The sequence below is a fragment of the Erpetoichthys calabaricus genome, chromosome 11, assembly GCF_900747795.2.
Source record: "Erpetoichthys calabaricus chromosome 11, fErpCal1.3, whole genome shotgun sequence".
NCBI lineage: Eukaryota > Metazoa > Chordata > Cladistia > Polypteriformes > Polypteridae > Erpetoichthys > Erpetoichthys calabaricus.
In genome coordinates, this window is record NC_041404.2 from 77,278,453 (window position 1) to 77,293,594 (window position 15,142).

A 15,142-nucleotide genomic window follows, 5' to 3' on the forward strand; every position below is an offset into this window, starting at 1 on the left:
ACAAACACACCCACACACCAAGCACACACTAGGGCCAATTTAGAATCGCCAATCCACCTAACCTGCATGTCTTTGGACTGTGGGAGGAAACCGGAGCGCCCGGAGGAAACCCACGCAGACACGGGGAGAACATGCAAACTCCACGCAGGGAGGACCCGGGAAGCGAACCCGGGTCCCCAGGTCTCCCAACTGCGAGGCAGCAGCGCTACCCACTGCGCCACCGTGCCGCCCGAGGGGTATCCCATGGATCCTTAAAACAATCCTTTAAAACTGAGGTTAAAACACAATGAAGGAAGCAGTCTTTGAAAACCAATAAGCCCTGTGCCTCTGTTTCATTAGCGTCTCACCTGCTTCACCGATGCAGGCCCTGCAACAGTCGAGACGCTCTCTCAGCAGCTGACTTTCTCTGTGCCTGACTCCACTATACGCTGCAACAAAATTATGAAAGTATGGGCGCATTTTTTCACACAAGCTGTGTGTGTGGGTGGGTGTGTGTTAGTTAGTTAATTAGTTACTCAAACAATTTCAAGATTTAATATGCACAAGCGGTAACACTGCAAAAGCAGCCCAAACCAGAAAAGACGGCTGGCAAAAAGTGGCCGACAAATTACATGCGTGTGCATTGTACTTACTGAAAGCAGCGTTACGGATTTTGCAAATGTTCATTTTTTTCCCTCTGCTTAAAACACATTTAAAAAGCGGCATGATTATGTGGCGTATACTACGCCGTGGGTTGGTATGCAGCGTGTAAAACAGTTTGTTTGTCGCAGATAGTTTGCCTTTTACTATTACACGAAGGCAATTTCCTGTTAATACTTCGTTACATTGATATAGCGGTGTTCTCAGAATTCAAAGCGCTATCCACACAGGGAGGAACCGGGAAGCGAAACCACAATCTTCCACAGTCTCCTTACTGCAAAGCAGCAGCACTACTACAGCGCCACAAGGCAGTTAAAGACTACACCGGGCTCGATTTTCTTATCACTTCTGTTTACAGAGATCGGGTCGTAGATAGCATTGTTGCAATGTTACTTTTCTTGGTGGCTTATTACATTATACGGATGTTTCACGTGTTCATTTTTTCCCCCTGTGCTTAAAAGACATTAACAAAGTGTTTCTCAACTGTGACTCCGGAACATCTCAGTACGCAAGCTATATTAAGCGTCAACAACGAAGACTCGCTACACCTTAATCTACAAGTACTGACACTTATCCCTACCGATGAAGTAACTTTCACCAGCGTGGCCTTCTTCGTCACAGACGATCCCGGTTTCAGTCACGGACAATTATATGTTGCTCTCTCCAGAGGTCTATCTTTTCATTCACTCACAGTGGTATCCACAAACCCACCCCATTTGGACAACTGTGTCGTTCAGGAAGTGTTCACCCATCAATACATAATTATGCAGCGTATGCTACACCGCGGGTTGGCTAGTTAACTATATTTGTGCTTAAAAATGTAAAAAAATATATATTTACATACAGTTCGTTCCATCTGGAATGGATTAATTGTATTTACATACAGTCCTATGAATGAATTATGGTCGTGACCCGAGGTTCAACTGTACCTCTGTAATGAAAGATTTAGCCATCTTTTCCCCACTCCATATTATGTTGTCTTAACCATATCCACTGACTTGCTTCCTCTACCGCTGTAACCAAATTTTTAACTACTTGCCTACTTTGCTTAATTGAAAAACCAAACTCTCTTAACAGCGATATTACATGTTTGCCTAAAAATCTGTGGAATTTATCTCAATTGCCCACATGTGTGCAGTCCAACCTCCCCGGGTGGCATCAACTGCCATATCAGCATATTTGCTTTCTTCCTCTCATGTGCTTCTTCAACACACCCTTCCCAATTCAATGAAGTATGCTACATGTTTCTTTTCTAACCATAACACCATGTCTGGACGCAAGCTATTTGTAGTTATCCCCTTTGGTACAACTAATCTTGTATTGAGGTCTACACTCAACTCCCAATCATTTGTTACACTTACAAGTAATTGACCCCCTCTTTGTTTAATTATACTTATTAGGCCATTGCTCTCCGCCACCTACCTTAACAAATACTTGCTATAATCTCTTTTGCATTCTTTGCTGAATTTACTCCCTTTGTTTTTCTTCCTCCACTGCCATGGAAGCTATACAATAATACTTTATTGTACCTCCATGTGTATTTTCCTTGGCTCAAAATAACGTTACAGCCAGATAAAATATGCTGCAATGACACAGTCCTTGCACACAACACAGGTCAGTCCCTGTCTACACCATTAGATTTTTTGGAGATGGGAGCACATCATAAATAGCTCTAATAAGGAACCTTAATCTATCTGAGTCCATTTCCCACAATTCCCTCCGCTTCAGTCTCCTCTACTTTATGCTTTCCCAGTTTAACTAATGACTTTGTTTCCCTTGAGAAGCTGCAATAGCACTTCTGCCTTCCTCCTCCTGATGCCTTTTTTCCTCCACCACCATGTGTTGGCGCTCTCCCTCCCCTGCCTTACTCCAAAAGGGCTTCTTAACTTGGCAACCAAACCTTGCTCTGCTGTGTTGCACATGCCCCCTTACCTCAGATCCACTTCAGCCTGCTTTACCGCTGCCTTTGAGTCCCATTTGTGTCTGGCTTGAATTGAGATTTTGGCCTTTATTATTACCACATCTTTTGAATGAGACAATATTAAGTGCAATCTTTCTTTTATGCACTTGCACTCTTCTACCAGGTTGCGTATTGGTAACTTCAAGAGTCCCTTGCCATACAAGAAATTTGTGCTTAGACATCTTGGGACTACCAGCCATTTTCTTATATATGCACTAATCATTCTTTCAACTCTGTCCACTGGACAAATGGTAACATCATAAAGTGCTGGGGGCCACATTATCTGGGGAAATAACCCAAACTAGAATAACAAGTCCAAATTCTAACTCTAAGTGCAAAACGAACATGAAAATGAATCCTCCGTGTTATATACCATAATAATAAATGAGTCCTCAAAAAATATATATTAAGAAAAGTTGACTAACATAACAAAGTGGACTTAATTTAATTTACTTAATTATGCTGAAAAAACTAAGGATGTCTTAAGATACCTTTAGGAGTGTGTCTATATCTAAAAAGACTGAAACTTACACCATAAAATAGCACATCCTTCATTCTGATTGCTGCTGCTGTTTTATTTATGACTAAACCTACTAGCCTCCTGTTCACAACTTGATTTTTACCATTTAATCAAGCATTTTTTTTTGTATTTCTGATACACCTGTAAAAAAGATTTAAAAAAAGTGGTATTTAAATTAGAATAAATGAACTATTTCCATCTCAAAGGTAAAGAAATGTGTTCACGAGTCTGGGCTCTGAATGGTGAACCCTGTAGTTTCTTTACATCTTAAAATAATATCATATCAGATCCCCCGAAATAAAAGTATACATTTTCATTGATCCACCTTCTTCTTTTGTTGAAGGTAACAGAAAGCAGAGACCCCAATACTGGGGTTGCCTCATCACTATTAATACCAGTATGCAATTCAGTACTCACTCACTTTATCTCTGTTAGCCAAATACATACTTTTTGATAATAGGGTTATACCTTCATTTAAGGAGTCTCCTCACATGATAATGTTTTATCTCATCTTTCAGTTTTTCCAACAAGCCATTACAACAAACTGAGGCTAAATCAGAGTCATTTGATGCATCTTAATCACTTATTGACTTATTGTCATACCGGAGATTTTAACAGTCATTTGTAGCCAGAGCTTCCCTTTCTGAAAACTCAAGGACTCCTGTGAATTCCCATATCAGGTAGGTTACTATCCAACATAAACACTAATGAGTTTTTGAAAAATCAGTGTAAAATGTAATAAACAGGGAAAGTTTGTCTAAATTTTGGCAAGCTGGGGATGACAAAGTAAATATAAGGAATAATGTATATTATGAGGAAGGGAGTTTAGTGAATTACAAGCATTTTTATCACTTAACATCATGAGTCACAAATTTAGCTGTTTTATAAAACGGCGCGGAATGAGTCATATAGAAAATGGTGATGCATCACAACTTTTTAGGTTTTCTAAAAGTCGTTCTTTAGTATTTATACAGGCAACTATATGAACTATAAAACTATATCATGAAGAAATTGATTGCATTATGATGCTTTAACATCAATAAGATAAGAGACAGTCTTAAAAGTTGTCTATATTTAGACTCTTTCCATATACTACACAGCATAGTCAACAAGTTAGTGGTAAACAGCTTTAATAATAATTTCTACTAGAGCCACATCAGGAGTATGATAAAGGAGTTTCAATTTTATATATTAAGATAGAGATTATAGAGTGCAGTGTGGATGGAACAATTGGAAGAAGCTCTCAGGAGTATTGCATGATCGAAGAATTAATGTGAAGGTTAAAGGTATGGTTTTTAAGACAGACATAAGACCAGCAATGATGTTTAGAGCTGAGACTTAGGTAGTAAAGGTAGTGCAGGAGAAGAAGTTAGATGTGCAGAAATGAGAATGTTGAAATGGATGTGTAGAGTTAAAAAAAGTACAGAATAAGAAATGAGGTAATCAGATGTACAACAAAAGTGGGAGAGATATCTAAGAAAGTACAGGAAAGTAGATTGAAGTGGTATACACATGTGATGAGGACAGACAATAAACACATGGGCAAAAAAGTGTTGGGAATGGAAGTATAGGGGAAGAGAAAGCGAGGGAGGCCAAAGCAGAGGTGGGTGGTAAAGTAAAAGAAGATCTGAAGGAAAAGCGTCTGACTGGGCAGGAGGTACAGGACCAAGTTGAATAGAGAAGATTGATCAAGCATATCGACCCCAGATAGAAGTGGAAGGAGAAGAAGATATTAAGATAAAGAGAATGCTTTCTTTCCTAATAATGTCTATGACTGTTTACTTTGATCTGTTGTTTGCACATACATATGCAGCTGGCATTATACTTTAGTGTTGTTAAATAATAATTTCTATATAGTTACTATAGATAGTACTTTATTTGTGTTTAGTGGAAAAAGTAGCTTTTTACAGAGGCTAAGGAAATATTATAAGAAACAACAACAATCACCCTCAAATGCACATAAGAATTACAAAAAAGAAGAAATCGTCTGACTCAGCGTAAGATTAGAGAGCAGTCATAGTGAGGAATTATAAAGGCATATTACCATAGGCCTGAAGGAGCCCCAGTAGCATTCCTTGACACATTTTTGGTGAATAATTCATTGGGTAAAATGATTCAATGATAGTGTTGTAGAGAGGATATCCAGCAATGGTTATCAGTTTTATCTTCATACTCTCCTTTACTACTACTCTCAGTGGGTTGAGAGGTGTCCCAAGCTGTGTTGCTTTCTTAATCAATTGATTCAAAGGGCCTCCCTTCAAGTAACATTGCCACCACAGCACACTTCAATGTAGAAAATCGTACTGGCCATAACAGACTTACAGAATATGTAAAGGATGTTAACTACCCACATTAAATGAATGCAGTCTCCTAAGAAAAAAAGAGTCAGCTCTGCCCTTTCATATATAGGTCCTCTAGGTCACGAGACCAGATCAGTCTGCCATTGATGTGGACCTCCAAGCCACTTGTAGCAGTGCATCATTTCCACATCTCCTCCCTGAGTAGTGAGTGGACATAGAGGTTCTTTGTTACGATCAATAATCAGTTTCTTTTTTTTTGTTCATGATAAGATTTCTCTTTGCATTAAGAAAAGAAAAAAAAAGTTCTCCACCTGACTCCTATACTCTGTCTCATCCTTCTTATTAAAAACCCCATAAGCAAAGAGTCATCAGAAAATTTCTGCAAGTGACATGACCTGGTGTTGTATTTGTAGTCAGAGGAGTACAGAGTGAATAGAAAAAGAGACAGGACTGTTCCTTGTTAGGCACCAGTGTTGCTCACATCTCTATCAGAAACACAGGGCCTCACGTATAACACAGTGTGTAGAATTCACAATAAAACATGGCATACAAACAAAACTGGAAATGTATGCATTCACAAAAAAATTCAGATGCATAAAACTGTGTATATGTCAAGTTCCATGTACTTTCCCTTTATAAATCCCAATCAATGTAAATTTTAATACACATGCCTACTTTTGAAAATGCAAATCAATATAAAGAGCCCCTTCCATTCAGTGATTTGTTAAAAGACAATGACAAAAGCACATTGAAAAAAGAAGAATTTCATTGAATGTGAAGTGAAGGCAAGGAAAAATGTACTGTTTGTTGGCTTAAGCAGTGGTATAAGCAACAAAGTAAAATTGATTGAGTGAGACACTCAAAAGCTCAAGTTCAGAAACTCGCACAGTGCCTGAAATAAAAAAGAAGTGGTCAGATATCAAGGAGAGCCCACGGTCTGTTTATTCTGTTTCAGACAATATTACAAAAGCTGACCCCCGTCATGAGGACGCAACTCCAGGCAGTGAATGTGCTGGCTGCTCACACACCTCTACTTCAGAAACCGCCGGGTGACCATCTGGCCAGGTGCTAAAGGGCTGTTCTGGAGTCACAAGATTAGTGGATGCTATAAGACATGTGATATTGACCACAAATTAAATGAATTGGTTAAAAAACCAAAGCTGCATCTGATTACATTTTTACATTCTGCTAATTACATTCAAAAGAAGTTGTAATGCTGTACGATTTGGCCGATCATTTGGTGGGTGAATTAAATTTGTAAACGATATGCAATTCATTTGTGTATTTGATAAATCCCGCGTACCAGGGATGGGAAAATAAAAAAAAGGGGACACCACATAGGAACAGTAGCACTGCTTTGATGCTGGATGCCTCCCATTTGCAAAACCAAGCAGAAACTTGTGTATGCATGGTGCGAGGCTGCTGTGAAAATGTGTGTGGCTTTATGGCCAGGTCAGTGTGTGTGAGTGTGGAAATGGGCGTACACAACATTTTTGTGTGTATGTACCATTTATACATGAAACCCGTAGTCCTTGAGTGTCATAAACTGTGACACCAAAGGCTCATCCATTTGAATATTCTGGAGTTTACCCATTAACAAAGATGGCTGGATACCACTGAAGGCACTAGAGAAATCAAAAAACATGCTAATTAGAGCACTTTGACTAGACTACCTTCTTTTCACTTCTTAACCCCTAAAGCATTTTACTCTCTGCAAAGGGGTAGTGCCCAGGAAACTAGCAATGTCTTTTAGACATCTTTCACAGATCTTAACAAGTTTATGATAGATACTGTAGTTAATGCTTATTTTCTGCCATGTCATAGCTAATCCAGGTCAAGTAAAAAAAAAAAAACACCTCCCTGACATAGCCCCTTTTTTATATTATACAGAACCATCTTATACAATGCAGTTTGCAATCATTTACAACATACGCTAAATTATTTTTGAATGAAGGTGAAAAACTTTGTCTATTAGTTGACTAGCATTGGAAAGGTTTATCACCACTTCCTCACAGCTCCATATTGATTACCGGCTTAGACTCCTGTTTCCACTGATGCTCCAAAGATGTGCATATTAGATTAACAGATAGGTTTAAATTGACATTTTAGAAATCCCACCCAAGATGGCTTCTTGCCTTTCACCTAATAATGTCAGGATAATGTTTGGCAGACCATGACCTTGTATTGGTAAAATTGAGCTCAGCTAATGGAGGGATCGGTGGTTTACCTCTAAGTTGGCAAACAGTCAAATAAATTAACATTTATCAACATGTCTATTCCCCATTGAGTTAATTCTTACACATTTCTTCACAAGTCACCTTGAGAATTATATTAATGCAAGTCTCTTTCTTCCCTGTATAATTTTCAAACTATTTTCACTCACACTGTAACACTATCATGTATAACAATGGTGATATCCTCACGTATGTCTGTCTTCATTGGTTTAATGCCTTCTCATGCTGCATCTTTATATGCATTTTTATAGACTTATTTACATTGTATTAATTACACAATGCACTTGAAGTTCTCTCAGTGAAAGTAATATATTCTTATACATATATCATTTTGTATTGTATATGATTATCTTTCATACTATTATATAATATGAAAAATGGATGAACAATATAAGGATTTTTGTGCATCTTCAATCAGAAGACAAGAAAATTGTGGTTCACTGTACAGTAGAAATGTATAGGTACTGTTTGACTTGCAACTAAAAAGAATAAAAAATGGAAAATATGCTTTTCAACTTTATAAAACACTTGGCTGAGTTTGGTATGACAGAGTTAACAAAAATAAACACTGTCCATTTTGTTTAGTATATAGAAGATTACAGTTATTGAGAAGCAGGACAGTATGCGATAAATTACCTTTTAGTACAAATTAAAATAAGGCCGAAAATGCATCTTTTGGAATTGCCTTAATGCTTCAGTGGCAATGATAGTCAAACCTGAAAGTTTTATAAGAAAATGAAAACTTTTAAATGTTGCATACTACTAATGGCACCTATTCATCCATTTTCTGAACACACTTATTCCCGAGGAATGAGACCAAATTAGGTCACTTTGTGAACATCTCTATGTAGTATGTGTTCCTGGATTTGTTTTTAATTATTTCCTGGTAATATGAGTTCCCTTTCATCAGCATTTTTATATTTCTGTTGTGACGGGTACTTTGCTTATGAATTTTAACATTGCTTGAATCCTTTTAAGATGTTATGTGGTGTGCAACTGCCTTTCTTCTATTAAGCTTTAAAAAAAGAAAAATAAAAGCAGACAAACACACACACATTACACACACATAATGACTGATGAAAGATGAACAAATGAATCTTGATGTTTCTAACTGTGTTGTATTTTTCAGCATGGAATTAACTCACTTGTTTTCCTTTTGCAGGTACACACAGATGTAGTCATTCTTCTATTCCTGTTTATATAATACATAATTAATATATGAATGTACTTGATAATATGCATACTGTAATATTATATTTAGGCATGAGTGAGAGGTGCATTTACAAAGTATGCCAGCCCTGAGGGTTGCGTGGGTGTAGTTTGACAAACCATTGTTCTATTGTCCTTTTTATCATAACTATCATCTCTTCTTTCTTTTTCAGTGTTTGGCATTTGAATTGGTATTATCATGTCATGTCATGTGCACCATGCAGGACATTATCACTTTCCATTTGCAGCCAAAACAAACTTAAGTCATTTATATCAATGGTAAATCCTCCTATTGTCTCCTCATGAATGATGATGAAGGAGTTAATAATTTAAAGATAGCCTTTTACCTTCAGGCTCTGCTTACACGAATTGATTAAAAATAAACAGTAGATGAGGTGTCACCTCTTACCCTTTGAACTTAAGCACTCAGAAATGTCTTTTTGGTTTTTTTTAAATATTTTTAAAATATTATATTTATGCATTTTCTTATGGGCATATGTCTTTATCATTGTCTTTATAATATAATATAATTTATAATATAATAATAATTTGAATCAAAAGAAAAATGTCATCTTTTTCACGCCCATTAAGTTGAAAGCCTTATTCTGCCTGGCCAGTAAGTTCAGATGTTTTAAGTGTTAAGGAAGGAAATAAAAAGGAGGTATCGTATTAGAATTTTGAATAGTACACGAAAACAGCAAAATAATCAGCATAAAAATAGGCACTTGTGTTTGCCCCACTGGCAACGGCAAAGTATTTTTATTTACCTAAAAATAAACCCGTAAAAAGACTATTTTGAGGTTTCTGAATAGATTTTTTGCTAGAATATACACAGGAATATTTATGCAAGTAACAACTCATTCCACCTGACCATCTGCTAGGAGGATTTTTAAAATCATTTCATTTGCATTTTCAAATGGAAAGCAGGAGAATGTCTCTTATAAGTGTGCATAATCAAAAACATGCCTACAGTATGCATTCCCACATAAGAAATACAGTTTATTTTGATCTTTTAATTTATTTATTTTTTGTTTGATTTTTCAGAAAATTCGTCTAGCGAGAATCCGCCTGGCAAAGAGTGGGACTACGAACGCCTTCCTACAGTACAAAGAACACGGGGGGCTAGAGGTAGGGCAGGCCACATACTGATTCACCATACTGTACAGTGCCCATGAGGGCCTGGAACAAGGAAACAGGCATCTTATACTGAAAATACAACAAATCTGAATTTTCTGTTTACAGATGAAATACAGTGTTTGCCTCTCAGAATCGGATGCCATGGCTTGAAAAATAAGTCATGAAGAAAACTTCATTTTTCTGCTATGTTGTTTAATATTCCTAATTCTAATGTCAGATGAATCAGAATCATCAAAGAAAAGCAATATTTCAGGTTGTGTTTGTTTTCCCCTTTTATCATGAATGAGTCTTTTAAAATAATATGAACTGATGGCTGTAGGTTTATAAGGTTCAAGGGGAGGAGGGTGACCTGTTTACCTTCTCTGCAAGTATTGCATACCAAGAATTTGTTGTACTGTGATGGTAATTTGTAACAAAAGAAAAACCTGTGCTATTTCAGGAAACATAAAGCAGCCACGGGCACAACTCTGGACCCTGTACTGAAGAATAAAGTGGTATAAATATGATGGTAGTTAGTCGTACTTTGGGGACTTTTAAAACTTGATGTCATTTTTAAATAAATTCTAATTATTATTTTTTTTAGGTGTGGTATGAGAGTGGCTCCAAACAGTTTACATTACTCACATAGGGTATGTTGTAAATATGACATAAAATCATACCTAGCCAGACTGATTTTGATTAAGTTCCCGAACTGCTAATCTCAGGAGTGCCCAGCTCCGAACCTGGAAGGCCACAGTGGCTACAGGTTTTCATTCCAATGATTTTCTTAATTAGTGACCAGTTTTTGCTGCTAATTAACCTAATTTAATTGATTTGCTATTTAAGACATCAGACCCTTTAAATCAGGATGAGCAACGTCTGTCCTGGAGGACTGCTGTGGCTGCAAGTTTTTGTTGCAACTCAATTGCTTCATGGGAAGTCGTGTTCCTGATGAAGCATATATTGTTTTGCTTCATTTTAGTTGTCTCGCTTATTATGATTCTGAAACTTTAATTGGTTAGTTTAGTCTTAAACAGCTACATTCACTGTTTTTAATTGCTCCTTGTTAGCAATAAGATGCAAACGACAAAGGAACCAGCAGTTATTCATCTAGATTGTCTCTATTTACACCTTTGTGGATTCATCTGGTTTAATAAAATACTTGGAAAGAAACTGAACAGAAAAAAGTGAAGGACTGAAAATTACTCATCCCGTTAAGGCTTCAAATTATTTGGATGATATCCTTAGAAAGGAAAAAAATCTACAATATAAGAATGACTGGACATTGCAGAGTTAAAACAATAACAAGCCATGAAATTAAATTATTGACCAGGATTGTTTTCTAATTAAGCAACTGGGTGGAATCAAAAACCTGCAGCCACTGTGACCCTTCAGGACCGACATTGCTCACCTTTGACTTACCAGCTGTATAAAGAGTTTTTTTTCTGCCTCTCATCCCTATCACCTTCTCTCTTTTCAGTCTCTTTCAGGTTTTCTCTTTTTCCCATCAGACATCATAGATGTAGCTGTCAGTGATCATCTTAGAAAAGGTTTTGAAATGATACTTTATGTAATAGCAATTGCTATTAACCCATTAGTAGTAAAAAGGACTCACAATGTCAAGAATTGTACCAAAGAACTAGGTTTGTAGCATATGGAAAATGGGCTTGAAAGCAAACAGGTATGACTAGGAACACACTAGGTGCCTGTAAGGGCATGGAGCCACTCCCAGCCTGCTAGAGAAATGGTATTAATATTGCTTTTGGCATTTGGTACACTGTATTAATGGACATTCAGAAGCTAAAGAGCCCAACTGCTTCAAGACGGGCTTAGCTATGTGTATATTTCCCTTATGCTATAATCTGTAGAGAGCAATCAAGAGACAGTGTTAGTAGTTTGGGGGGCTTGGTAGTCTCCACTTAATATACAACAGAATTTGGACCTGCTCAGGCACTAAACAGACCAAAAATATGGGACTCAACCTATTCTCTCTATTGGCTTGCTTCCCACAGGTAGCATTTATGCTCAAGAGCTGGGTTAGGAGTGATGATGATCCCCCAGTTGCATCATCTCCTAAATTGGTATAGGGGTGGAAGGGGCAAGGCCAGGATCACGGGTCCTCCAATTTTGTCATTGTTCATTGGTGTACTGGTTCTCCGGGCTGAGAGAAGCAAAAGAGAGTTAGTTATGGACAGTGCAACCCCATCTTCCTTCCTCAAACCTGTCCTTCCACAGTCCAGCTGCAACTCCCACCTCTTGTGTGTATCATAAAGGACGAAGATCTTTCTTTCTTAAACAAGTGCATCTGACCTATTTACATTGCTGTGGGCCAATTGCCAATTGCACAGAGAGGTGCTGCAGCCATTTTTAGAACCTACTCCGTTTAATTTGCAAGGTATAGTCAATCGTCCAAGATATTTTCAAAGCAGATGCCAGTATTTCTACAATGAAACATCCTGCTTTATCTCATAGGGTTAGCACTCTTCATGTGTGGTTGTCAATCCAGGCCACTAATCTCTGTTTCCATTACACTACATGGCCCAAAACACTACATTAAAGGAGGGTCATCTTTTCTGAAACTCTTGGCCCTACACCAGTTACTGATCATTTTCCTTTCCTGTACTATGTTTTTTCTTCTTGGTTGAAGTCCTGATCTTGTCTACGCCATTTGAATTGGTCACTGATGTTTGTTAGCAGGACAATGCCCATTCAAACTAGGAAAAATTTGAGCTCTTAGGGTATTTTGCAACACCTTGTTATTTCTGGTTATATGAGCTACATATAACGTTTAATTTGTAAAGTACCTGAGTATATAATCAAACTTAGCAAGGCAAACGTTTTTTTTACTACTCATTGTAACTGACCCTTTATTATTTCATAATAATTGATTTATGTAACCCTTTCTACTTAAGTGATTTTCCAACCAACTTTAACCTTACAGTGGAAAGAAGATGTATTTTCTTATAGATAATTTGTAGGACATGATTGCAAACCTGCCCCAGATTATAATATTTCTTTACTGTCCAGTTCAGCCAGCCATCTGTCTAAAATGTAGAATTTAAACACATGAATTCACTTTTTTCCATATTTGATAAATCAGTTTGACATTAAAAGGGCCAACAGCTCTAAAGTAATGACTTTGAATAACTCATGAGAATATGCAGAAGAATGCAAGCAATTATGGTGATTAATGAGTGAGCCTAGATATCAAAGGATTACACTAGGTACAACACAATTTAAATTATAAATATTAATTAATAGAATAACTATTTTTGGCAAGACCAATCATTCTCAGACTTACTCTCAGAAGTTCAGATATCTTTATTCTTTTATCTTCTTTCTATTCACTGCAAGTCATAGAAGTAAACCCTTTTGTGATTCCTCCATTATACTATTAGTAATGCTCTGTCATTCAACTTTTCTTCTTTTTTGTCGTATTTAAAAGGCATTTTATAGATTGGGGTAACCTGTGAAATGCACCTGCTTATGCACCTAAGGACAAATAAACAGGGAACTCCTAATACAGAGGAATTTTAAAATTGGCAATTAGATTTAAATAATGATTAATTATCAAAAAGCAAACCCACGGCCTATAGCACATGCATAATACTCTACATATATACCAGTGTGTCTTTTTCTCTTTTCAATACATGAGGATGGAGCACTTTTAACTCTGCATGTTAGATTTCATTTCACACAGGTGAGCTGTTGCATTAAATTCATTTTGCAACCACTAGGGGGCATTACAGCATCCCAAACTTCAGACACAATCACCACAACACAAGTCTCTGTCCAATAAAAAGGTTTATTTTTACAAATACCTTACAAAAAAGGCTTATTTAGTAAACACAATCAGAATGCAATTCTTTTCTTTTTCTCTCTCCTTCCACTCTTCCAGATGAGCTTTGTCCTTCTTCCATCCAACTCCAACTTACCTGGAGGAGGTTGAGGGACTCTTTTATCTTGAACAAGGGAGTACTTCTGGTGATAGGGCACTGCCCATTGGAAGTACTTCTGTGTCAAACAGAAGCCCCACAAATTAGGGATTAGAGATTTTTGCAGCATCCCCTGGAAAAAAAGTCACTTTACGAGCATGCCCATGTCAATCAAACACAGGAAGCTCTGCATTCTACTGGTGACTTTATGCTGTGGGAAGATAAGTAAATAAATCAATATATATATATAAATATTTTTTTATATAAAGACCATCACAAAACAAAATCACAAACAGGACTTTGCACAATACCTTGGCAAGCTCTGTAAGCCCTGCTTTGAAGGACAGGTGTGGGGCAGACAGACTGGCAAGATGATGCCCAGCCTGTTACTGCATCCAAACAGTGCCATCTTTCACCTTTAAACCTGGTGCAGCTTTGTTCTTCTTTTTTGTGAGTGGACGTTTCTTGCGGGGAGGGCTTCTATTCTCTTTCTCCGATGCAGAACCCTCATCCTCATCTGAGTTCACATCTGTTATAGCACGTCTTTATTTGAAAACAGCAGTGTCAGATAGAGGCGAGTGTGAACGTGACTGAGAGAAAAAAACTGAATAAAAAAAAAAGCTAACCTTTACAAATATCATCAATTTACACCAGCTGTTACAGACTCAAACCAAATATATGTTTTTATTCTATAAAAGTAAGAATAAGAGCAGCTCACTATTCAAAACAGAGGCAACCAGGATCAAACCACGAACATCTTGATTACGAGTCAGCAGTTCTTACCGCTGCACCACCAATGCGGTCGTATTAATTTAAAATTAATGCGACATTGACGCACCCTAATGTGTGTTGTTTTTCTGCAGTTATATTCTTGAATAAAAGCACACTTGTTTTGTTATACTTGTACCTTTTATGAAAGTGTTCATTTGATATTTGGACTTCAGGCTTCACAAATTATACACTTCATGTCTACATTTTGTCAATTATTACTAAAACATGAAAAACGTTTCTGTTTTAACGATGCGTTTACATAGATTGTTGTAGACAACGAACACACATGAAATGCATGTATTCCAAATAACTATATTATTTACCCTATACAACTCCCAGCAACTCACATGTAGGTAAACAGATTTGAGCTGAGAGAACTTTCTGCCGTTTCTGCCTTGGTAGGGGGATGGGATAGCAGGCTGCCTGCTGCTTTTGCTGATCTACACATTTACAACATA

At 37.2% G+C, this 15,142-nt stretch overlaps 1 protein-coding gene across 3 annotated transcripts in view; it reads left to right on the top strand.

Annotated features, from left to right (window-relative positions):
- The window catches only part of kcnd1 (potassium voltage-gated channel, Shal-related subfamily, member 1), a 291,138-nt gene that overhangs the window by 189,633 nt on the left and 86,363 nt on the right, over positions 1-15,142 (top strand). For 2 of the 3 annotated variants that reach the window (XM_028792781.2, XM_028792782.2), the window contains exon 4: positions 9,907-9,990. The exons of the other annotated variant lie outside the window; for it this stretch is intronic. In XM_028792781.2, the coding sequence (XP_028648614.1) occupies positions 9,907-9,990 (84 nt within the window). The remainder of the gene's footprint in view (positions 1-9,906; positions 9,991-15,142) is intronic. 3 annotated transcript variants of the gene reach the window in all.